The sequence below is a fragment of the Nasonia vitripennis genome (genome assembly GCF_009193385.2).
Source record: "Nasonia vitripennis strain AsymCx chromosome 4 unlocalized genomic scaffold, Nvit_psr_1.1 chr4_random0004, whole genome shotgun sequence".
In the NCBI taxonomy this organism is placed as follows: domain Eukaryota; kingdom Metazoa; phylum Arthropoda; class Insecta; order Hymenoptera; family Pteromalidae; genus Nasonia; species Nasonia vitripennis.
This window is the reverse complement of record NW_022279639.1, coordinates 1,333,866-1,361,533: the sequence shown is the minus strand read 5'-3', so window position 1 is coordinate 1,361,533 and position 27,668 is coordinate 1,333,866. Positions and strand designations below refer to the sequence as shown.

Sequence of the window (27,668 nt, the reverse complement as noted above, 5' to 3'; positions counted from 1 at the left end):
ACCTTTAGTAGCTAATACTTTCATTAATATTGCAGGTGCCCAGGTCAAATTCAATCTTCTGTGAGTAATCTGAGATTGGTGCTTGATTTTAAACTAACATGGAAGAAGCATGTCACACAAATGTATAAGCGTGCTCACTCACTAATGTATAGGCTCTACTTCTTCAGAAAGAGTACTAATAATCTCAGACTGCGCAAGCACCTTATGCAAGCGCTCCTCTTTTCAATAATGGACTACTGCTCACTTGTGTACTGTAACCTGCCTCAAGAACTTGATTTAAAGCTACAGAAGATCCTGAATACAGGGATCCGTTACATCTATGGTGTAAGGAGAGATGAGCACACCTCCCCGTACAGGCGGGAGTTGCAATGGCTGGCCACCGCCGGACGCAGGAAGTACTTTACTGCTTGTTTCTCCGTAAAATGTTTAATTCAGCCGTACCATCATATCGTCGGTCCCTACGAATAGTAGTACGGTTCAGATTTGCTACGAAGACTAGTACGATTTAGATAGGTTGCGAAGACTAGTACATTTCAGATCTTTTCCACGAAAAAATCTAATTGTTTTGGAGAAAAACTAATAGAATTGGAAAAGAAATTTAAAAAGTTGGTATGAGATTTAATATTAATTTTTTTCTTCTAATGAGAGTTTTCAATACAAATTTTTTTAATTTCGGAATTTTTAAAAAATGTTTTTGCAACTTTAAAAATATTGCAATTCTATTAGTTTTAACTAAAATAATTATTTGTTTTTCTTCAAAACAATTAGATTTTTTCGTGGAAAAGATCTGAAATGTACTAGTCTTCGCGGCAAATCTGAACCGTACTAGTCTTCGTAGCAAATCTGAACCGTACTACTATTCGTAGGGACCGACGATATGTACCGGCTTAATTTGACTTCGGCGTGACACTCCAGCCTGTAAGGGGAGAGGTGAAGCCTATGGATATTCCTACCTTTGCGACAGAGACTCACAGAACATCACTTATGTATAAATTTAGTTTTTCACGAATTTTGTAACTAAAATTTGTATATCTCAAAAGTGGTGCATTGTATACACTTGAAACTTAATATACAAGCTCCTACAAAGTGTTTTAATATATTTTTGTAGTTCAATGAATTTACTACTACTCCAAGGTATACTTTGTTCAAAAGCCCTCGCGCCAAATGCGCGAATTTTGAAAAAACGAGATCTTCCGGTTATAATGAAGTCATCAAACTTTATAAATATGTTGAAATACATAACCAGAAGTTGCATATCAAGGATTCAGATTTTACGATGCATCACTTAGACATAAACTCAATTTTTTAAAGATTGTTATGATTAAAAGTTGCATATTTTGAAAGTGGTGCATTGTGTAAACTTAAAACTTGATATGCAAGCCCTTGTAATGTATTTTAATATATTTCTGTATTTTGAAGAATTTACTACAACCAAATGACCTAGCTTGTTTCAAAACACTTGCGCCAATAGCGTATATTTATAACGATGTAGATCATCAAATTACAGTTAAATCACTAACCTGCATAAATACGTTAAAATACATGAACAAGGGCTCACATATCAATTTTCAAGTTGCGACGGCAGGCGCCACCTAGGAGATAAGAAAGCAGCAATGAATAACTTGCCGGTGTAGATAAGTTACCGACTAAGTGGCGCTAGTAGCCATCATGTAAATAGCATAGGAGTGAGAGAACGCGAGTATATAAGGAGCCCCGAAGCCAGCAGCGAGCATTAATGATCTGGCTCTTAAATTGAGCACTTGGCAAAAGGTAGTTCTCGCCGCTTGCTCCGATCTCTTCCATACCCAGTAGTCTATAAGCCCAAGGCTCTCGAATAGTATGCGTGCAGCCCACTTCCTCCTCCTGTAGCTTCAGATATCCAGGATCGTATGTAATATTGATTGGAAGAATAAATAATATAATTAATGAACATAATAGTAATTATAGGAAAACCTCATTATTGAATTATATTGATTCAGCTGTATCGGTCTTCCCGAGTCAGGTTGTGTAGTGAAAAAGAATAAAAAATTCCTACAACATTTCTTCTTCTTTTCCCAACGTTTCGAGGGACAATGCCGTCCTCATGAGGAGACTGATGTGAAAAATTGCATTTATTAAAAATTGTTAATATATATGTATATACAGTGTAACAAAAAACTTACAATTATGAAGAAATTATTCGGTACAAAATTTGTCGAGAAGGCGCTTTGCCGCTGCGCGGCGGGGGGGGGGGAGACGTAGGTGAACAGTGTGTCTCTCTCAGCTGTTCGATTCTAATTCACGCGAGCCGAGAATTTCGTCGTGTTTATACAGCGCGTAGTAGTGAGAAGAGAGTCGAGCGGCCGTGTTGACGATTACTTCCGTTATTGACGAGCATGACTTATATTTCTTTTCTTTTCAGCTGGTGTATAAGATGTGTGTATACTGTATTTAAATTTTGTGTATCGTCCTACTTATTAATACCGTTTTCTTGTAAGTGTATGTATAGCATTTCGGGAACTAGTCTTTTATTTCAATTGATCTCTCTGTATTTAATGTGATAATTTTCGAAATTGAAAGTGTGATTCAAATTATTGATGTGATCGGAAATTACAGTATTGTTTGCTTTTTTGTGTTCATTTATACGTATACATACATTCCTTTTTTTTGGCCTACGTACGTAGCAGAACAGTCATTACATTCAAGTTTATAGACAACGTTGTATTCAGGATCTTTATCTTTCTTGTCTTTGCCTTTTATAATGATATTATTTATCTGTCTGTTTATTTTTGGCACAGTTTTGGACGACGTCGGCAGAGCAAACCTGGGGCTCTCGGCGCTCACAGCACCGCAGCAGCCAAACCAATCAGCACCACCACAGCAACTATAGCAGCTGCACAGGCCAGCGCCAACACCTCTCGCCCCGCACGACAGCTCTATGGTGCCTCAGCAGCCTTCGAAAGAGAAAGAGAAAAAGTCGCACTGCCCCCCTCCCCGCCAGCAGACCAGACCGGCCGCGCTCAAACGCCACCTGGTTGACCACCACGAGCCATACGATCCACAAACTCGTAAAGAAGACTGGCGCGAAGAAGGCAGCCGTCTGCAAGAGCAAAAGAGGGCCCGTGCTTCAGCACCCTCCACCTCAACTGCGACTTCAGCTCCCTCCACTTCAACTGTGACATCAGCTACCACATCACCACCGATCGCCGCCCCAACCACCACGCTGTCAACGACGATCCGGGATATCCTCCGGAGGGTATACGAGGCAGCGGAAATCGGCGAGGCAACCAACGTCGAATACGAGGCTTTCGTGGAAGACGGCATTCACTTCTAATCCGCCCATCAACATATTTTTTCCTTGTGTTGTTTAGACGATGGGAATGACGCTAAACTCCTTTTAGTTTAAGTTTTTAGAGAAAAAGAGTTTTTTATATTAATTACTAGGACAAGGAGTTAATAAATTTTGTATTTTCCGTACAAAAGAAAGTATGTTCTCTGTTGCTACCCCCTTGCCCACCTTTCCTTTGAAATAAAAAATTATTTTCTCACCGACACAGTACCGTCTCAAAAAATTTTTTTATTGGGGGCATTGAGACAACAGGCCCAGCCCGGGGATAAGAGAGCAGCAATAGATAACTTGCCTGGGGTAGGCAAGTTACCGACTGAGTGGCGCTAGTTGCCAATTGTAAATAGTCTACCTATGCGCTGGTAGATGGCGTGTGCGCATGTTACACAGGATAGAGGGAGCGACTCGAGTATATAAGGAGCCCCAGAGCCAGCAGCGAGCATTAATGATCTGGTTCTCAACTAAGTAACATGCGAATGGTAGTACTCGTTTCTTGCTTCGGTCTCCACCATACCCAGTAGTCTATGAGCCCCAGGCTCTTGAAGAGTATGCGTGCAGTCTACTCCCTCTCCTGTAGGCTCTGAGATCCAGTATCGCTTATAAATCATCATCAAGTGAATAAATGAATGACATTTATAAATATAATAATAATTGGAACCCTTTATTTGTTCATCCACTCCCATCCTCCCTTCAGATGTGGCACCGGTTCAGGATGGTAGTACTCTGTTCTTAGGTGGGGCTATCTTAATATAAGTTAGAGACTCATGGTGAGATGGTAGTACCTCACACATCAGTCTAATAGCTGCGTGGTTTACCTAAGTGTGCGGGACATGCGTAGTGGGCATACCCTACTCATCTCCACCAACACACGAGCAGCTCTCCTCTGGTGAGTCCCATACTTCAGAGGATAGGGAAGGCTTTTGGGGGGCTTCAGAGGATAGGGAAAGCTTTTCCACTTAATAGATATTACCGGGTGGATCAAAGTCTATTGTCGTTCTTCGGATGTGCTTATCTTTTGGCTTTCTAATCTCAGGTCACGAATTTCTCGCGTTCACGTACTAACCCATCGCGGACCGTTTCAACCTCGAGTTCCAAGCATCATCATAATATGATATTAAAAACTGTTTTAGCGATTTTTAAAGGTGACCGCATTTTGCGTATATGTCCGGTATTAGGCTCAAAATAGAACCTTAAGGTTTTAGTGTACATATCAATAACTACATCTTGTGTGGGCATCTCTGCAAGGTTACAAAATATGCTAGAGATTTGGAACTGAAAGTCTTGTTGAAAGATGTTAGGAGAAGCTGTTACGAGAAGCCGGAAGGAGATGAGATTGCTTTTACGATCATTTACTATAAAAACATATATATATATAAGATAATTTTTACTTACATTTTACAGCTGTATTCTGTTGCAGGCGTGCTAAAGAGTTATGACTTGTATTAAGATTAAGGAACGTCGGTCGTGCTGAAATAAAAAAAAAATTAAATGAAATAATGGAAATATATTTTCAACTAACATTGTAAGTTATAACATAAAAAATAATAAGATCTTACTGTTGACACCTACTATTACTGTTACGCAATATTATGTTATACTTTTAACTAAATATAAAAGTTAAGATTGCGTGACCTGCCTGCATTTATTTCCAAACGAATTTTATTTTAGTAATAGGAATCATAAATGAATAAGCGATTGTATAATGGTATTAAATTAAAGAGTACATAAAATTAATCTGCATTCAATATACAATTTTTACCATTTGTTAATAATTATTTATTGCACTGGTGAGCTTGATCCGCACTTAATTCACGTCCATTATTGACCATGCATATCGCATAATATACCATACGATTGAGCCCTCGTTACACCTAGATGTTAACCGAAAGCCGTGCAACAGTATGTCACACGTATCGCAATGTACTATCGTTATTATTTTTACGAGCGTTTTCTTAAAAATCATCATTACCTCAGTCTGCAGCTACACCTTTGCTAAAACTAATTATAAGCTCCCTGCTTACACCTCCCCATGTATGCTTTCTGACATTTGTATCAGTTTCTGACCTTTTTAGGGTAACAAAATTATTAAACTAATGTCACGTGCGTATACACGTCATGGGTTTCTAATTACTATAAAAAGACGAGTAGGAGAGTGCAATGCGGTGGCGGCCGTGGCGCAACGACAGAACGTCTGCCTTGCAAGCCAGATGATCTTGGTTCAAGCCCAGGGTTCGTCACTTTTTCGTTGCACTCTTCACTTGTAATAGTAACAAACTCCCGTTGATCTGCTATTGCATTAACATATCATGACAAAATGCTCTTTTTTATGTATTAGAACAATACATTAGAATGGAGGAAGCTACGTGCCAATGAATTGGCAGCAGTTTCTTGTGAATATGAGATAACGAATGCTCTATGTATTTGTACATATCATAAGATTTAATCAGTATATTTGGTCCAGATAAAAGGGATGCTGCGATTAAATATTTGTGCAGATATAATTTTTTTAAAGTTATTTGTTTGTGAATATGAAATGACGATTTATGTATTCATGCATATCACAAAATATTATCTGCAAATTCGATTTATATAAAAGGAATGATACAAATAATTACTCGTGCAGGTATAATCTTTTTTTATAGCGCAGATATAACCATTTTGTTTATTGGTGAACAACTAGAATTTCTCTCTAGGTATTTTATAATAACGTCATAAAAACACTATAAGTACAATGAAACGGTCATGGCATGTTACGTAGTAAGTATCTTGAGAATTCTTCCTAATTGATCAGTATGTAATTTAACTTTAAATTGAGTAAGCCCTTTATTGAACAAAATAAATGTTATTGCTTCATTATGATTAAATATAATAAAGTTGATTTTGGTTGATTGATCTTAGTTCTCTTTTACCTGTCATTTCGTTGCGGAATATATTATACTCGCCTAAACTTTTACTTTTTTAAAAGTTAATTTTCTTTTTTATGTTATTAAAGGCGTGTTTTTAAAAAAGTTAAGAAAAATGTGTAGAAATCCGAAGATAGCTGTTTTGATGGGAACAAACTAGTGAACGTAGAAGACAGCAATTATAAAATGAAGAAAACTGCTTTGAACTATAAAAAAACTGTTGTCTTCACTTATTAATAGTTATTGTCTGTTGTATTTATTTTCTAAATTGTAAAATTTTACAAATTTACAAATTCAAAAAAAAAAAAGAAATCCAACTGAAGCCAACTAAATAAAACTGAAGACAACAAAAGATTACTGTTATCTGCGTCTCAATTCCGACATTTTTCTGCTATCATCTACAGTTCATAACATTTTTTTTCAATTGTTTTCATTTTTCTTTTTCGTTAGGGATTAAAGATATCGTTATCATTTAATATAAAAGTAAATATCGGAATATGTATTATATTTTAGTACAGAATATAAATGTTATGATTGTTATAATCTCACAATTTACATTATTTTTTAAATGTTAATAAAAAAAATGTTTGATTAATATTATTTTTTTGTTAGATTTTGTTAAAATAATTAATACTGTCATCAAATAATTACAAAGAGTTTGAAAACATTTTTTAATATTCAAAATGTATTTCCATTTTATTCTATATTTTAAAGCCGGTCCTGTGTACTAGTAGCTATAACTACTTTTATAGAATGTTTGCTGTATTAAATATATTCATTTATACTCGACCGTAATTAATTCTTATGAAACGTTTTCGAAGTCGTGCTTTTGATTGGTTAGAATTTATCAATCTGGCAATCTTATCGGAGCATTTCAAAAACGTTCCACAAGAATTAATTGCCATCGAGTGTACATCTAATATTTATAAGTATATTTAATAATCACATGTCAAAAAATTAAGGGGATGTCGGCGCAAATGCTTTGTAAATCCACCACGGAGTATTTTGTATTTTCAAACTTCTAGCAGAAAGTCTAATCGAATTTTTCTTTCAGTAGAACGATTCATTAAACTTTACACTACGGTGCTACAGACTCAGTTTTTCATTTGCAAGCTTTATTTAAAAAGTTTTATGTAAAATTAGATTTTAAGGTTGGCGCTGCAATCGCATGAGTACGACGAAGTACGCGTAAACATCTGTTTGTATTTCCAAGATTTTAGAAAAACAAAAAGTCCGATCGAAATTTTCTTTTGGTAGAACGATTCATTAAACTTAAGGTAGTTCACTTAAAAAATTAATATTCTTACAGATTGCTGCAATTTTGTAAATATATCCTGTGTGTGTGTGTGTGTGTGAGAGAGAGAGAGAGAGAGAGAGAGAGAGAGAGAGACGCACCACCACACAAGTGCAAGAGAGGGAGGTAGGAAAATAGCGATACTGTACGCTAGAGCCAAAGTGCCGCATCACCAGAGAGAGGAAAAAAAGAGAGAGCACAACACACACTATTCGGTTTTATGAGGAAGATCGGTACAAAAAATGCTCTAAAAGGTTTAATGAATATGTTATACAATAATGTGGATCAACGAATACCAACAATCGTAACTTCTCTGGATTTAGCAAAAGCTTTCGATACTGTTGATCACCGTATATTATTGGTCAAACTGTAGTGTATAGGGATCAGAGGCCAAGCGTTGGATCTCCTTGCAAGTTATCTAAACAATAGATATCTAAGAGTAAAAGTCGATGGAAAGGAGAGCGAATTCTTATTAGTAAATTCAGGTGTACCACAGGGTAGGACCATTACTAATCCTATACCTTAATGATATCTTGAGGGAGATCCCTTGTGAGGCAATTATGGCATATGCTGACGATACGGCAACAGTAGCGACAGGGAAAATTTAAGAAGATGCCCAAAATAATATGAACAAGTATGGAAATGTCAAACTTTAAAGAAGAAGCTAAAAAAGGCTAGTTAACGGGTTCCGAGAATGTATTTTTCAACGATAGTACCTGTGGGGATCCGGTGTCGGAAGGTTACTTGTGCAGAGCTTGCTTTACCTACGCACACATAAAAAAAAACACACACACACACATAATAAAATACGGACAAGTATTTGATTAATTAAATTCATTTACAGTCATATATAAAAAATATTATAAACTAATATATTTAGCGGGCTAAAATTATGCATTGTAATTTGTTTCAGCATGTTTAAACTATATATTAAGTTGTCTTCATTTTAAAGGTTATAATTTTGATTCTGATATTTATGTTCTTCATAGATTTTGATACTAAAATTTCAGAATCGAAATTGTAACTTTCAAGATAAAGACAACTAAATAGATAGTTTAAACAGGTTGAAACAAATCAGAATACAACATTTTAACCCTCTAAGTATAATAGTTTTTGAATGAGATCGCAAACAAAATTTTCAATAATACGGTTACTTGATGGAAATTTCGTATTTACTCTCATTTGAAAACTATCATACTTAGAAGGCTAAAAAATTTTCATGGTAATTTGTTTGAAAGTCTTAAAATAATATATCAACTTGTATATATCTTAAGTGACAGAATTTAAATCACAAGATCTCTCTACCAGATATGTATGTGCATCTGAAGCTATATATTTAGCTATATATGATGAATTTGTACTACATGAGCAATCTTATGTAATTAAAAGATTAGGGATTCATGAAGAAGTTGAGCAACATGTGTATTATCAAGAAGGATGTGAACACTTAATGATTGATAAAAATGTCGATACTATATTGACATTTTGGTTCAAATTAAATAAAGAAGATGAAAATGCAACACAATATTTTCACTATATTTCGTATCATCGTATGTTTTTGATAAAAAACGATAAAATGGAATAAAAGAAAAAAATTTGCAAAACCTCTTATAAGTAGGATGTATTTTGTAAATCCCAATGAGCGTGAAACATTTTTCCTACGACTTTAATTATAACCTGCTTTGAGAAGCCGAAGGTGCATAGCTTTTTCATGAGCTTGACGTGACATTCAGTGTCAAACGCATCGCTAAAGTCAAAGAGGAGGAGAAGTGTTTCTTTTGTTTTGTTTATCCCGACCCTGGCATCATCAGTTAGCTTAATTAGGCCAGACTGAGTGCTGTGGCCAGTGCAGAGGCCTGTTTGAAGATTTTCTAGCAAGAGTCTTGATTCAAGGTACTCTGAGACTTGTCTGTGCACCAGCCACTCCAGGGCCTTGGAGAAAAAGCAGAGAAGTGAAATCGGACGATAGTCAGTCAGGGCTGTTGGTGAACTGATTTTGTTGAGAGCACGCACGAGCGACAATTTCCAAGCAGAGGGAAAGCAGGGTTCGCTCAGAGACAGGTTGAAAATATGACTTAGTAAAGGAGCGAGAACCGGCAATGCTTTTGAAATAACAACCTGTGGGATGCCGTCACTTCCCCTGGCCTGAGTGTCGAAGTGCGATACCGCAGTCAACACATCCGATACCGTTATAGTGCTGAACTTGAAATGTTCCGGGAGGTCAAGACTTTCCAGGGTGAGAAGATAATCCTCAACAGCAGAAGCTGACGGATCGTTGGTGATCGAGCTGCAATGCTTGTTAAGTTCATCTGTGGTAAAGTGAGATGGTGAAGGGGCCTTGGAGGCAGAAATTCCAAGTTTCTTTAGTTTTTTCCAGATCTCGGCAACGTCAGTCAAGGTATGACAGGCGTGAATAATAGTAATTCAGCCTGGCTTCCTCGACCTGTTTATGAGCATCGTCTCAATCCATATATGCGGAGGTCTGAATCGAGCCTAGAGTCTTTAAATCATCTGTAAAGTCTATCCCTCTCAGATACGAGTTCACGAAGAGCCGAGGTGAACCACGGGTGATGTTGTCGTCTTGGTGTCACAGTACGCAATGGGGCGAGAAGAGAAGATTAATGGCGTTTGTGATGTTAGCGTTAAGTGTGGATATGCATTCATTAAGTGATGAAGAGGGAAGGGATGACCAGTCATATGATAATAAAGTCCCTTAGCTCTTCGGCGCTGATTTCTTTAAAGGTTCTGTAAGAGTAGGTGTTAGGTACGTATCGTGGAATCTGTACGTCGAGAGTGGCCGTGATAAGGTCGTGTCCATTGATGAAAGGTGCGTATGTCTCCCAGTATAACAGCAGGCGATCCTGCTCATCGATTAGACACAAGTCAAGACAGGTATCAGAACCCTGTTTGTGGTGAGTGGCACCATAGAGAACGGGCGAAAGAGAGTTCTTATCAATGAAGGCCCTGATGAAATTGGCATCATAAGATGAGAAGAGTTCGTCTGAGTAGAAGTCTCCCATTATAACCTTCGTGGAATAGTTGTGCATGTGGGTTGTTAGCTGGTCTATGAAGTTAGAGCCTTGGAAGAATGGAGCATGAGGTGGACGATACATAACCCCCGCGGAGATAGGAGAAACTCCCTTTACCGATACCACACAGAAAAGGTATTAAGGCTTGTCTGGCTTACCAGACCATTCACCGTCGGATGATGAAATAACGCTAACTGTCAGTGATTTATGTATATAGAGGGCCACACCTCCACTAGTAGGTAGTCATCCAGTGAAGGGATGGATGTCACCTTGTCGCTCAGCCAGGTCTCGGTAACAGCTATTACGTGGAATGGAGAGCGAGTGGATAAGAAAAGCCTGATCATCTCAATGTGACCCGTGAGCAAGTTTACATTAAAATGACAGACTCTTAGCCCTTCGGACAGAGATACCTTAGAATCGGATGAAGACATGGCAGATGAGCTTGATGGTGGGTGTAATGGAATGATGCGTGTGTGTTGTTGCTTTAGTGTTCTGCTTGAGCATTGCGTATGTCGTCAAGAGCTTCGCGAATATCTTTTAAAGCGGCTTCAATGGATGGTGTTGAAGTTATCTCTTCGGCCGAGTGGGTCGGTGAAGGATTTCACGATGTGAAGCCTGATGGTGGTGCTGACCGGGTCTTCTTATTTAATAAGCTGCTATTTAGGAGTATTCCTGTCTGCTGTTGTTGTTGCAGTTACTCCTGTTGTTGTTGTAGTTGACGTCGATTTGGTCCTTACCTTGGCGCCTTTGGCGTTGATATCACTTTTCACATTGTTATTGTTTGTGCATGAGGGACAGGCTATGATCTGCTTGTCGTTTACCAATAATCTTGATGTTTGTGGTGTTGAAGCATTTAACGTGATATTAAAGATCACAAAATTCGTACTTTTTGGGGTCTTTGTGCTGTGTTAATTGTTTACAGCTGCTGCATTGTTGAAAAATCACTTTCACGTTCTTTTCGCCGTTTGCACTCATTTTTCGTTGATAACTTACTAGCAGTCGGTAAAGTAGATATTTGTAGAATGATGCTAAGTTATCGAAGGAGTGGAAGAGTAGTTGTTGTGACTCTTACGGCTAGATGGAGTAATAGTGGAGAGAGCATCAAAGTACCGACCTTGAACAGTATGGAATTGCCTTGATGTTGCTATTGCGATGCAGCAGATGTCGCCACGATGTTGATTGTAAAGAGAGAGAGAGAGAGAGAGAGAGAGAGAGAGAGAGAGACGCCGGGAAGGTGAGAAGCCAAGCCAAGCAGTTTTCTAGGTTAGGAGCCGTGCAGACAGTTTGAAGTAGAAAAGGTGATAGAAAAAAATTGCAGCCTTCGGCGATTTATAGATCGCCGTGAAGGTTGCAATATGGTGCTTGCAATTATCTACAACAGAAGAGAGCCCGAAGGCCAGAAGCGGCAGAAATGCGGTGCAAAAGAAGGACTGATCAGCAGAGCTGTCAACGATACTCACCAGCGGGAAAGAGAGAAATAACTCCAGCCGAAAACAGTAGGCGCTGGACGAGAAAGAGAGAGCACGCCTCGCTGCCGCACGCACACCAGGCCAAGCTCGCCGCCTGCTACTGCCGTAGGAGAAGCAAGCGAGGAGGTCGGCCGCCAGGAAGGGGAGCCGAGCCAGAGTATCTCGCCGCGTATAGATGAAGCCATGCGTATATGTGTGTATAACTGCGAAAGTGTTGAGCGCCGAGAAAGTGTAATTAACCGAATAAACTATAACCGAACTATGTACATCGCCAGATCAGCTGAGACGATTTTCGTTAACGAATATGAATGTAAAAGAGTGCGATTACTGTCGGGAATTAAGGTAGTAATGAGTGAAGTATGTCAGAGCGCATGTGCGTAGTCATACGCGAGTCTTCGCGTCGCGAGCTGCGGTAAAGACTTACTTACTTGAGTTTTGTAAAGAGAACGAGGCACTTGAGTTTTGGAGATAAATCGAGACCAAACCCTCCAGCCTTGTCAAATACTTCCCGCTCAGTTTCCTTTGTGCCGACTTTTCAAAGTTCGAGACAACACCCGAACGAGAGGAGGAAGAGTAGAATCAACTCGCAGCCAGCTCTTACCTCCCCTCTTTGGCCGCCATCTTGTCCCTATCCTTGCACAAAGAGGGGAGGTAAGAGCCTCAGTCGGCGTACAAGGATGGGGACAAAGATGGCCGCCGTTGTAGGGAACAGCTGACGCTCGTACAAGGTTAGGTCCAAGATGGTGGACAGAGTGGTTGGTTTGTGTACCTAACAAACGAGAGTGGTTGGTTTGTGAACTAGAATCAGCACTAATTTATAGGAGCGTTAACTTTATTGATCTTGGACACGCGACAAGCAAACCGACTTAACTCTCCGGCTATGACAAGAGTCGAACACTCCCATATTTAGCACACACACGTTCATGCGTTCAACATGCGTTCAACGGCCAAAATTTCCCGACAAAGCAATAACCGACGTTTCAACTCGTCTCGATTTACGTGAGCACGAAATTGCTACCTGGCTGCGAGTTGATTCTACTCTTCCTCCGCAGCTCGCGACGCGAAGACTCGCGTATGACTACGCACATGCGCTCTGACATACTTCACTCATTACTACCTTAATTCCCGACAGTAATCGCACTCTTTTACATTCATATTCATTAACGAAAATCGTCTCAGCTGATCTGGCGATGTACATAGTTCGGTTATAGTTTATTCGGTTAATTACACTTTCTCGGCGCTCAACACTTTCGCAGTTATACACACATATACGCATGGCTTCATCTATACGCGGCGAGATACTCTGGCTCGGCTCCCCTTCCTGGCGGCCGACCTCCTCGCTTGCTTCTCCTACGGCAGTAGCAGGCGGCGAGCTTGGCCTGGTGTGCGTGCGGCAGCGAGGCGTGCTCTCTCTTTCTCGTCCAGCGCCTACTGTTTTCGGCTGGAGTTATTTCTCTCTTTCCCGCTGGTGAGTATCGTTGACAGCTCTGCTGATCAGTCCTTCTTTTGCACCGCATTTCTGCCGCTTCTGGCCTTCGGGCTCTCTTCTGTTGTAGATAATTGCAAGCACCATATTGCAACCTTCACGGCGATCTATAAATCGCCGAAGGCTGCAATTTTTTTCTATCACCTTTTCTACTTCAAACTGTCTGCACGGCTCCTAACCTAGAAAACTGCTTGGCTTGGCTTCTCACCTTCCCGGCGTCTCTCTCTCTCTCTCTCTCTCTCTCTCTCTCTCTCTTTACAATCAACATCGTGGCGACATCTGCTGCATCGCAATAGCAACATCAAGGCAATTCCATACTGTTCAAGGTCGGTACTTTGATGCTCTCTCCACTATTACTCCATCTAGCCGTAAGAGTCACAACAACTACTCTTCCACTCCTTCGATAACTTAGCATCATTCTACAAATATCTACTTTACCGACTGCTAGTAAGTTATCAACGAAAAATGAGTGCAAACGGCGAAAAGAACGTGAAAGTGATTTTTCAACAATGCAGCAGCTGTAAACAATTAACACAGCACAAAGACCCCAAAAAGTACGAATTTTGTGATCTTTAATATCACGTTAAATGCTTCAACACCACAAACATCAAGATTATTGGTAAACGACAAGCAGATCATAGCCTGTCCCTCATGCACAAACAATAACAATGTGAAAAGTGATATCAACGCCAAAGGCGCCAAGGTAAGGACCAAATCGACGTCAACTACAACAACAACAGGAGTAACTGCAACAACAACAGCAGACAGGAATACTCCTAAATAGCAGCTTATTAAATAAGAAGACCCGGTCAGCACCACCATCAGGCTTCACATCGTGAAATCCTTCACCGACCCACTCGGCCGAAGAGATAACTTCAACACCATCCATTGAAGCCGCTTTAAAAGATATTCGCGAAGCTCTTGACGACATACGCAATGCTCAAGCAGAACACTAAAGCAACAACACACACGCATCATTCCATTACACCCACCATCAAGCTCATCTGCCATGTCTTCATCCGATTCTAAGGTATCTCTGTCCGAAGGGCTAAGAGTCTGTCATTTTAATGTAAACTTGCTCACGGGTCACATTGAGATGATCAGGCTTTTCTTATCCACTCGCTCTCCATTCCACGTAATAGCTGTTACCGAGACCTGGCTGAGCGACAAGGTGACATCCATCCCTTCACTGGATGACTACCTACTAGTGGAGGTGTGGCCCTCTATATACATAAATCACTGACAGTTAGCGTTATTTCATCATCCGACGGTGAATGGTCTGGTAAGCCAGACAAGCCTTAATACCTTTTCTGTGTGGTATCGGTAAAGGGAGTTTCTCCTATCTCCGCGGGGGTTATGTATCGTCCACCTCATGCTCCATTCTTCCAAGGCTCTAACTTCATAGACCAGCTAACAACCCACATGCACAACTATTCCACGAAGGTTATAATGGGAGACTTCTACTCAGACGAACTCTTCTCATCTTATGATGCCAATTTCATCAGGGCCTTCATTGATAAGAACTCTCTTTCGCCCGTTCTCTATGGTGCCACTCACCACAAACAGGGTTCTGATACCTGTCTTGACTTGTGTCTAATCGATGAGCAGGATCGCCTGCTGTTATACTGGGAGACATACGCACCTTTCATCAATGGACACGACCTTATCACGGCCACTCTCGACGTACAGATTCCACGATACGTACCTAACACCTACTCTTACAGAACCTTTAAAGAAATCAGCGCCGAAGAGCTAAGGGACTTTATTATCATATGACTGGTCATCCCTTCCCTCTTCATCACTTAATGAATGCATATCCACACTTAACGCTAACATCACAAACGCCATTAATCTTCTCTTCTCGCCCCATTGCGTACTGTGACACCAAGACGACAACATCACCCGTGGTTCACCTCGGCTCTTCGTGAACTCGTATCTGAGAGGGATAGACTTTACAGATGATTTAAAGACTCTAGGCTCGATTCAGACCTCCGCATATATGGATTGAGACGATGCTCATAAACAGGTCGAGGAAGCCAGGCTGAATTACTATTATTCACGCCTGTCATACCTTGACTGACGTTGCCGAGATCTGGAAAAAACTAAAGAAACTTGGAATTTCTGCCTCCAAGGCCCCTTCACCATCTCACTTTACCACAGATGAACTTAACAAGCATTGCAGCTCGATCACCAACGATCCGTCAGCTTCTGCTGTTGAGGATTATCTTCTCACCCTGGAAAGTCTTGACCTCCCGGAACATTTCAAGTTCAGCACTATAACGGTATCGGATGTGTTGACTGCGGTATCGCACTTCGACACTCAGGCCAGGGGAAGTGACGGCATCCCACAGGTTGTTATTTCAAAAGCATTGCCGGTTCTCGCTCCTTTACTAAGTCATATTTTCAACCTGTCTCTGAGCGAACCCTGCTTTCCCTCTGCTTGGAAATTGTCGCTCGTGCGTGCTCTCAACAAAATCAGTTCACCAACAGCCCTGACTGACTATCGTCCGATTTCACTTCTCTGCTTTTTCTCCAAGGCCCTGGAGTGGCTGGTGCACAGACAAGTCTCAGAGTACCTTGAATCAAGACTCTTGCTAGAAAATCTTCAAACAGGCCTCTGCACTGGCCACAGCACTCAGTCTGGCCTAATTAAGCTAACTGATGATGCCAGGGTCGGGATAAACAAAACAAAAGAAACACTTCTCCTCCTCTTTGACTTTAGCGATGCGTTTGACACTGAATGTCACGTCAAGCTCATGAAAAAGCTATGCACCTTCGGCTTCTCAAAGCAGGTTATAATTAAAGTCGTAGGAAAAATGTTTCACGCTCATTGGGATTTACAAAATACATCCTACTTATAAGAGGTTTTGCAAATTTTTTTCTTTTATTCCATTTTATCGTTTTTTATCAAAAACATACGATGATACGAAATATAGTGAAAATATTGTGTTGCATTTTCATCTTCTTTATTTAATTTGAACCAAAATGTCAATATAGTATCGACATTTTTATCAATCATTAAGTGTTCACATCCTTCTTGATAATACACATGTTGCTCAACTTCTTCATGAATCCCTAATCTTTTAATTACATAAGATTGCTCATGTAGTACAAATTCATCATATATAGCTACATATATAGCTTCAGATGCACATACATATCTGGTAGAGAGATCTTGTGATTTAAATTCTGTCACTTAAGATATATACAAGTTGATATATTATTTTAAGATATGTGTACACGTCCGTATGTATGCATATGTGTACACACATCTCCACATTCAGGCATATGTGTGTGTGTATGCACGCGAGCGCCTGCTCGAGAGCGTCTATATACGCTCATATGAATATAATAATAATAATAATTATTATAATAATAATAATAAATATCAATAATAATTATATAAAACTAAATAAATAAAAGGTGCAGGATATATGTTCAGTTTCGGTAAATAAGGAAAAATGTAATAATAAATAATTTGTAAACAATTGAAAATGTCTTTTACATTAATTTATTCAGAAAAGTAGTATAAAATTTTATAATATTTATTTTTAATAATAGTTATAATAGTGATAATTGGAATGTTACATACAAATTGTTTATAATATTTTAGGTTTACATGATTGAATACAATATTTCGAATGACGTTTATGACCACTACCTACATGATATTTATATTTACTACTATTTTTAAATTTGACTGTGAAACCACGAAGACGGATATAAAAACGTTCTACAATTTTATCATTTCTCCTATAATCAGTAGTGAATAATTTACAAAATCTCTCTAATGAATAACCACGTTTCATATAGTCTAAAAACATCAGACAAAACTGACCACACACTTTAGAGTTTAGACTTTGTAATTGTAGAGTATTCCAGTCATAAAAAATAGTATTACGCTGCACTGCTCTTATATGGTGTGGAAAAACAGGCGATACTCCATAGCTGTCAAAAAAGACTCCGTGGCCCCGTCTGTCAATGTATAAAGCGACCCAATAAGATCCAGGCTCTGTGTGTATATCTGTATTAAATATGCATCCCGTCGGTCTCGTCAATGTCCGAGGAATCCTGTCGGCAGGGAATACACCCGCTGAAGGTATTCTTAATAAGCGTAGAGCATCCCGTATTTGACTCGTGTTCATCTTGTATATACGTAGAGTTTGTTTTAGGCGACGGTACTGAGTTTGTATAATAGCAACTGTTCGAAACCTCGTCGTATATTGGTTCTTCTAATGTGCGGCCAGGTGTTGGAGGTCTTGTATATTTAATATTTTTCTTCTGTTGTTTTGAATAATAATAATCCAGAGTACTAGATGGTTCAACACGTATACTCGTTGAAGACCCGCTAGCTCCTGTACAATCAGCGGGTGTTCGATAAACGAGTCTTGGATCCGAATAACTGTAGTGAGCATCCAGGGCAGTCAAAAGAGCAATGTTCTTGTTAACCCATGCTTTAAGTCTGTAGGCATTATTTAAAGCACAATTATGAGTACCGTGATGTAGAGATCCGTGATAACAGCAGAAAATATCTCGTTTTGGTAAATGATATGTAGATGGACAATTATAATCCTCTAAATTTTCTATATGGCGTGTAGTTATACTTTGTATAAGTTTTGTCTCTTCAGCACCACGAGCAAAAATCTGTCTTGCTGTTCTTGCTAATTCTCTAAGATTAGCGTGTAGCTGACGGTATGGAATATCTCCTTCAAACCACTCTATACCGTGAACGTTACTTGTAAGCCAATTATTGTGTACTTGTATTTTGATAGGTAAGTCTGAGAATGAATGGGGTGCAGTCGCGATCCAGTGAGTGATATACTCTTTATTTAAAGAAACAACAGCAACTTCTTTGATCATGAACTTGTCAGCACTGTCACGAAAACCCAAAACGTCGACTATATAATCCATAATCTCGAGCTGTTGTAGATGTGTAGAGTAGGATGCACAAGACCTTTCTAACTGCTGGTCATATTAAGGAGTTGTAATTTATACCTAATGCCGTACAACGTAATGAGTTTTGTTATCAGTAGGAGGCCTAAGTTACGTAGTGAAAAGGGCTAATTAGTGGTCATTATATAGAGTAAGTGAATCATAAAATTTCTAATAGCTAGCCTCCAAAATCAACGATGACTTGACGAGTTGAGTCAATCTCAAGAATATTGTCATATTCGGCATATACAAAGTAATTAACCGATTGTTGTAGAACACTTTCGAATCGTAATTCTAAACGAATGGTGCCATTTTTTATCAGATTCCAGTGTGTATTACAATTTGCAGATAGATCAGATGTGAGGTCAAACGCGTATAAACAATAACCGTGGGGATAATCTGTCCTCGATATATCGTTTCCATCGTTTGCAAAATGAATACCCGTGCCACTAAATAATGTATGATAAGCATCTACATATCTATCTGGATAGTTTGGCTGTATAGCTCTACTAGGTATTTGTATCCCGTCTACACTCATTGCCAAGTAGTTTAAGTTGAAATGTTGAAAATTGAACGGATTCTCTTTTTTACTGCCGTTAAAAGCTTTATTTGAAACTAAGACTATTATTATACGTTTTAGTATCTGACCGAGAATAATGTTGTCTAAAGTTTCTCCGGTTATACCAGTGTGTAAAGTAAAGGATTTTACTTCAACACGCGTTAAAGGATATTTAGCTGTACCTTTAGATAAAGCTTTTGAGTGTGCAAGCAAAATCCCGGGATTAATCTTAGCACGCCGTACTCATAATGAAGCATCCAGAATTTTCACTTTTACATTTTCAGCCTCGTAGTTTATTAAACAAAAAGCATCTTTGGAACGTATAAGACGAACTCTAACTTCTACTCCATTGAGGAGAAATTTCTCCTGATTGAAAACATCAGCGTATAAATGGCCCAGTAAATCAATAGTTTTACCAGCTTTAGTGTAGTCACGACGAGCACAAGCCCCTAAATTAGTGGAAAAAACTGTTTTTCCATCACTGCTAGGTGTCTGTAGAGCTGCATCCATATGGCCAGGTGTATTATTACACCATAGAGCACACGTCAAATGGGATTTTTTAGCTTCTTCTGAATAATTAAGTAATGTTTCTATGTATGCACGATAAGCGTAAGCGTTACTCGGAGGTGAAACTGCTTTTTGATTAAAAAATACGTCCACTTGGTTAAAAATACTATGCAGGAAGTTGTTAACAGGAGCAACTAAAGTCTTATCTTCTATGGGTGAATCTCCTTTTTCAAGACGTACACTGAGATTTATCATAGTATGAGCCAAATCAATATAATCATCTGAGTTTCCAGGAATAAGAAATTCTAAATATGAATCTTCCGAAATACTAGTCACAGGTTTATACTCAATCCATTGAGTACCTTCTATAGACGTCTGAGTAGGCGGTAGAGTGAATAAATCAAGTTAGGATTTTGCACACTCGCAAGAGTGAGCGTGAAGAAAAGCCATTTTTCTTAAGCGGGACCAAAAATATCACGTACTGAACGCGTTTTCTTCTTAATATTCCGTGCCTTTCTTTTCTTGCTTGATTTTTGACTGACTTTCTTTGTTTTCCTCGTCTTTGCTTTACGTGTAGTGTGCTTTCTACGCTGGTTAACTTTCGACTGACGTTTACGCCGTTGTTGTCTACTTTTATAACCAGATCCCTCCATGAGACTCTCTATTTTTTCTTCAGCTTTTCTTTTCAAATTTAGACCTGATTCACGGGCTCGCGAACGTAGAGCTTGTTTGAATGTGGATTTATTTTCACTTACATCATCTATTATATGCATGCCTGCTCTGAGTGCTTCTCTTCCTACTGCGCGAGCACCTCGTTTCAGAAATGGTAACGCCCTACGAAAGAGACCTCCGAGAAAACTACCTATACCACCATGACCCTTCTGATACGGGGCTCCTGTATATACATGCTCGACACCACCACTACCGACTTGCGCCTCATAATAATGATCGTAATGCGTCATGTTAAATAAAGTTATGTTATTTGTCTAAAATGAAGTGTCACCGTCGACGTTCCACACTCAAATGGTATTACAAGGCCCAGATGATCTCTTATATCTATTGTAATGGTTCGAAAGCAATTCCTTATTAAAGGTACGTAGTTTACAGGTGTAAAAGTTTGATACTGATTAGAAGCAAATACATAATCCTTGTAATTGACAGGGGCTATACGCAGTAGAGCTGCTTATACGTCACCAACAATCGTTGGTTCACATACATCTGTATAAATATACAATTGTCTTGGTAGTGCATTCAGAATACTAGCAGGGCGAGTTGCTATAGCAGGATTACTGTCTACTTTTATACGTTCAGAAACCTCAGCAAAGCCTAGTATATCTAATGCAGCACGACTCATCTGCACTGAATGTTCAAAATTGCAGAGCTCATCAGTGCATGTGCGTTCGGCAAAAACGTAGGTATTGTTATGTTCAATTGAAAATCTAAATATCATATGTGAATTGTTTATTAATAGAATTTCATTTAAATGCTCTAAAAATTCTATAAAATTATTATAAACGCCATAGGGAATAGATGCGGTTACTTCTAGGTTATGAGCCGGTTGGTTGCCGTATATATCTCTATATAAAGGTGATATAGTTGAAAACATTGTTATATCTCTATCTTCTTTTCTTAAATGTAAAAATGAGCGCGGGAAGTGTATTTCAGAAATTCCTACTTCCCACGAGCCGTGCAAATTGATTTCTTGAGGTAGCTTCGTGACATAACAGGCAGTGGTGTTCTTTGGATATACTTTCATACTACTATTACTAGGTAAAATCATATAAAACTGGTTTTTCTTCATTTTGTTTAGATTTTTTTTATATCATTAGCAGGTATCCAAGAATTAAATTTACTAGGGTAGCCAACCCAGCTAACAAAATATTTTTTCTTTTTACCTTCACCACTTGATTTAATAATTTTATCTATTTTGTATTCTGTGTTGGTTAAATCTTTTTCTATGACTGTGAGTTCTTCCTCATAAAATATACCGTCTATGAACTCACCATTTAAATCCTCGAGCTCGTAAACCGGTGGCTTTCTATGTTTTAATACTTTGATAATTTTAAAAACTTCCTCTGACCAGTTAGCCTCATAACCTTTCTCGAAGGTGCCTTTTGTTTTGCTTATACGCACTATGTCACCAACTGAGTACTTGGGTTTTCTCTCCTGTGTTTTATACCTGAGATCCATGTTACGCTTAGCCTGTTGGGCATTATATATAGTAACAGCTGCTGGCGCCATCTTAATTGTAGAATGTCTAGAATTATTGTAACCATAAACTAGATCTTGCAGAATATCAATGTAACGTTTTGTGTTTTTATGTGTAAAATAACGCCACATCCGTTCTTTTAAAGTACGATTAAATCTTTCAACAATAGCTGCTTTAATGTCTGGATTTCTAGTTACCTGGTGAGTTATATTTTTTGATTTTAAGAAAGTTTGCATTTTAAGGCCTAAAAACTCACCACCTTTATCAGTTTGAAATATTAAAGGCGTTCTATCATTACTTCTCGAAAGAATTTTTTTAAACGCCTCTGTAACAGTTAAACAAGTTTTGTCTTTAATAGGTTCGACAAAGACATATTTACTTAGTACGTCGATAACCACTAGTAAATATGAAAAATCATCGTTATAAGTTTTTAATGGTGTAAGCTCTATAAGATCACCCTCCACAGATTCTATAGTCGGTACATTATAATGAAGTCTTTGAAATTTTCGGTGTACTGGTTTATGCAATGTATAAGCATCTTGGGCTCTTAACCACTTGTAAATATTATTTTTATCTGCTTTATTCTTGATTTTATCGACAAGGCGATAGGCTCCTGCGTAGCCTGCTTCATCTTTTGGGTTATAATAAATTTTATTTAAAAACTGATTAGCTTCATCCATATTTATTTATTTTACAAATTACAAATTACATAGGAAATTTTAACCAACCACCTGCTTGTATACTATTACTACCACTACTGTTTTTACCGATTTTTCTTCTAGCTCTTTTACTTCGTACTCTGTATGAACTGTTGACGGTATCGTCGTCGGAGGCCACGTTGTCTATTGCTGCATTTATTATTGTCGAAGCATCTGTATATGAACTATTATTCAAAGACGTTGAACCATTAGTTGATTTTCTATTAGGTATAGGTGTAGAAGTGTATGGCGAGTTTTGAAGAGCCGTTTGTTTAGACAAAAGACTACTGTTGTTAGACCTCGAATAAGGTAATGATAGTGGCGTAAATTTTTTTCCTTCTCTATATAATTCAGTGTTCCCGATAAATTCTAAAGGCATCCCGACATCGAGTAATAACCAACCGAAATGTTCACGTCCTGTAGCTCTCACGCCTTTTCTACTACGTACAGCATCATTTATAAGATCTATGATATTTGAATTTGGAAGAGTAACTCCATCTATCGTTACTGTCCCGCGATCATTCCAGGTTAATCTTGATGAGTTATTTGAGTTTTTTAAAAATTGTAGCATTAACTCAGCTTTATGTCTATAGCTTACTGGTACTGACATAGCAATGGTTGCTATGTCAATGCCATACTCCTGCTCTTCTATTTTAACACTTGGCGTGTTTGAAATTTTAATATTCTTTTTTAGATCTTCTACAAAAAATAAATATCTTTGTAACACCTGTTTGTATTTTTGCCACTTTTCTCTCTCGTCTTTTTCAGAAGAATTTAAAATTTCATTCATTTCAAAATCTAATCGTGATAAATGGTTTCCAGGGGTTTGTACACTATTTGAGACCTTTACGACCTCGTTTTTGCTTAGTAACATGTCATTATTCAGGGGCTGTTGCTGCTGTTATTGTAACTTAGTTATACTGTCATGAGGTACTAGTACCATCTTACGGGCGTGTTGCATTTTTACTGCCTACTTGGTATTAATGCCGAAATAATTGTACCTATAACAGGTGCTAGTAACGCACCTATAAACCCGTCACCTTTTTGAACAATCAAACGTTTTTTATTTTCCCAACCTTTCGATTTTTTGTCTGATAAACGACGTAAGATTGATTTATGTTTTTTGAGTTTGACTTTTTGTACTGCGTTTAAAGGTACGTTACCTTTCAATGTGTTTAAAGCACATTGGCAGATACCTTTTATTAGATTCCGGTTTGCATTTTCAGTACAGCTTTTCGCTGCTCCTTGTTTAAGTGATACAGAGCATGTAATATCCTCGCTGTTTTAGCATCGAGTGACGTTCTAGATGTTGACGGTGCCATTATATACGCAGGACTGGTAAATCAGTCACACCTACGTTTCTTTTTATATTACGTGGAATATAGACATATTGATGCTTGTCATCAGGAAAAATGCATGTGCGCACTCTACATGATTCAGGAGTACTTTATTTTAAATCTAACAGTAAATAACCGTGAGGAACCGACGTGGCATCGAAATAAGCTTCTTGTAAGAATTTCGAATTTTCAGGATAAACTTGACGCGCCATATGCTGGATTTGAGCACGATCTCGTGGATTTTTAAAAATAACAATATAGTTAGCATTTAACGAAATATCTCTTTGTTTCGGTCCTTGATGAAATAAATTCTGTGAGATTAAAATACATGATAAATTTCGATGATGAGAACCTTTTGTAAAAAGATCACAAATCGTATTGTTGGAAGATTCGCGCATAAGGTCGTCGATAACTATTAATTTCGGTCTAGAATCCGACACAAAATCATCATCCTGTGGAAGGCCTTCATGAAATTCGACGTCCTTACCGTATTCTAAGTAACCGTCTTGCCATTCTGAATAGTAAAGCATTTTACGGGCAAAAGGTGTGTCTGACATGACATCTATATTCCGAAAAAATCGTTTAACAAAGTGCGTCTTTCCGCAGCCTGTCGGGCCACATATCATAGAGGTCCAAGGGTGTTCCATGGTAGACTCATTTTTATTTTTCAGAAAAAGCTTATTTGTCGAGCAGGTCACGCACGCGCTCCGTGTACACGACAAGCTATTATTTAGCTAATATACAAGTTCACCCCGAGGCCGCTACTCTAGCAATGACCGCTATCGTTTAGCTTCTTTCACTTTATAAGCTTGTTAGCGTATGTAATATTAATAATGTAATTCATAAGGTAAGCTATTGAATTTAGAAATAATTTACACATTAGAATTATTTAAAATTATTATTTATTAAATTTAGCAAATACACAAAATATTACATTTTAATAACGATGTTTCTTCGAAAAAGGCATTATTATTTTTTCATATGATAAATCACCACAAGTTCTATACATATATCTTAATTTTTTTGATACGTGTATTGGACAGTAGGGATTATCTGTAAAACCATATATTTTTTCAACGTTGGAAACCATAAAGTCGATTGACGTTACATCATATATCTCGATCATTTTTAATAAATGACTAATATGTCTATTTTTGAATGAAAAAATACAATAACGTTTATCAAGAATTTCATCGTCCACCATGAAACTACAGTTGTGTATTATATACCGACATTGAAATGAAAACAAAATTTTAGTAAATTGTGAAAAGTATTTCAAGTTTTTTAACATATCAACGTATTTTTCCTTATTCTCTTTTTTCTTTAGTAAAAGTGTATGTACAATACGATGCAATGCCAGCCCTTCCAATGATTGTTTATACTCAGGAAAGAAGCGACAGTTAGATACGCTACAGTTTATGCAGAATTTTTCCTCCAGGTTAATTTTTTTAGGTACTGGAAATAAGAATAAAACAAACACATTAAGACAAAAATAAAGTGCTAACTCTTTAAACTTTATTCAATTTTATTAAACATTAAAAATAATAATCTAAACTAAGTTTTGGGTCTCCTTTTCGATGATTACAAAAATACTTATCACTATTAACGTGTATAGGACATCTATGGTTATCTGTACATACTCCAATATCATATTTGTTATCTATAGTAAATTGAATAGATAGTACATCACAGTATATGATCCATCGTAATAAATCGGTGACTTTGGCGTTGTTTGAGTAAGTACAAAAATATTCATAGTCTACTATTGTAACTCTTCGAGGACAATCATCGGTATTGCAAAATTTACTATTACATATAATACACCACTCACACTTGCTTTGATATTTGACTTGGGCACTAAACTTTACATTGCAGACCTTCGCAAATACACTTAATTCATCTAAATATTTTTTATAATAATTATTTTTCTCCAACTTTAACCTAAGTAAATAACCTATAGCCTGTCTCCAGGCTATACCCTCCAAACTCTGCTTGAATGTAGGGAAATAATGACACGTCGGTACGTTACAAGTAGCAGTGCTCTCTGAATTTAAAGCTAAAACAAAAATTTTTTTTAAATTAACATTATGTATATAACGAATAAAATAAATATTTACATTCTTTAAAATGATTTCCGTATATTTCGACTTTTATTACAATTTTAGTTGATTTATATTTCTAAGCAAAATATTTACAATATATACATTTTATAAATATTTCTTAAATTTTATTTACAATAAAAAGTTTATTAAACTTAATTATTTATACGTCTTTTTTTTAAATCCATAAGGACTTTATGAATTAACGCTATTTGAGCGTCTTTTCATGCTGTTTAATTTACATGTTTTTGACTCGTTACATGTAACGACATCATGCATCGCCGTACGCCTGATTGAAGTAAAATTATGCACAATTCTATCACCCTTATCTAAAACTAAAGATTTTATTTTTTCATGGTTAATTTTACTATTTGTTGAATAATTTAAACTAATACCCTTAACTTTACACACCTCATGCGTGGAACCATCGGTTTTTTTAACTTTATACGAATAAAATTTGGGTCCTGCTGTAACGAATGACTTGATATAACTTTTCACACCATAACTTTCAAGCTCATCAGTCATATCACCTAAGAAACATCCTGTAGGTACCTTGTACTCTCCAGGGGTATTTTTATTTAAGTATATACAGGAGTCAGTGTCATAATACAGCACTCTCCTACCAAGTTTTTCTAAATAAGAGTATAGTTTTAACCTAGCCTGAGCCGTAGTATAAGCGGCTATACTAACGTTTGTTACAGATGATGGTTTATAATTATCGTCTGTGTAAGCCCAGTTGATATAAAAAGTTTCCTGATTAACATGTAATACATTTTTCAAGGTTCTATCAGATGACTGTAAAATTTCGATAAGCTTAACCTGATCCTTTATAATTTCTGTAACGCCCATATTTTCTCGCTGGCCAAACTTATCCCAAAATGAATTTAAACAAAGTTTAGCTAAAAATCTTAAGCCAGGATTTTTAGCTATTTTTTCTTTATCTAATTTTATACCCTCTTTTCGCTCATATTCTGAAATATAGTTCTCACGTGATTGCGCGTCGTTACAGTCACTGGGGTATCCAGAAGCTTGCTGTTTTAATTTTAAAAAAGTATTTATATAATCAACAAACAGACCCGATTCATTCTTCTCTGGATTATACTGTTTAACTTTGTACTGCCATATTTCATATATGGCAGTAATTTTATAACCTAAACTAACGGCTTTTTTCAACTCCTCCGATACCCAAGTGCCTGTAAGCTCTCTATCTTTTAAACACTCGTGGTTACAATCCTCCTGCTCTAAATTCTCGCAGCATGTTCTACAAAGCGGAAACATTAGACGTTTGTGCATTCGCACAGGTAGTACAGGAAGAAATAAATCACGTGGAGGCAGAATTCGACATTTTACTAACCCCTCGACCCTACTACTTAAACAGTTATTATCCCCGGTTAATTGCCTACACTCGTCCCCCACAAAAATGTCAGGGTGGCCTATAGGAAATTTACCTGTTTTACAAATGTAAGGGTAAAGCGAACATATATCGACATAATCGATCGTTTCACCTTCCTTTACTTCTGCCAAATTTACGGTATTCTTCGTTCGACCACCATAAAAGGCATCGCGAGGATTCAAAGTGTCCGACCATAACAGAGGGTGATTGTCAATATATCTCTTTATGTCAGTTGGAAAATTACTTTTTATTTTTTTGAAATCACAACCCCAAATTTCAGTTAATATATACCCAGCCTTTACTATTCGAGCCGACATATTTAAAGTTCGCGTATATTTTTCTTCGAAATTCGTACCATGTACAGATATTAAGCGTTCGGTACCCTTATAACATGAAGTACAACCATGATAAAAACACCCATGATATTG

General features: G+C 37.7%; 1 protein-coding gene across 19 annotated transcripts in view; it reads right to left on the bottom strand.

Annotated features, from left to right (window-relative positions):
* LOC100117353 (kinesin-like protein KIF13A) overlaps positions 1–27,668 on the bottom strand; it is a 1,179,147-nt gene that overhangs the window by 253,911 nt on the left and 897,568 nt on the right. For 18 of the 19 annotated variants that reach the window (XM_031928179.1, XM_031928190.2, XM_031928178.1 and 15 more), the window contains one exon: positions 4,718–4,792. In XM_031928179.1, the coding sequence (XP_031784039.1) occupies positions 4,718–4,792 (75 nt within the window). Of the gene's footprint in view, positions 1–4,717; positions 4,793–24,627; positions 25,805–27,668 lie in introns of those variants that run through there. The other variant, XM_031928189.1, reaches the window with a different exon arrangement.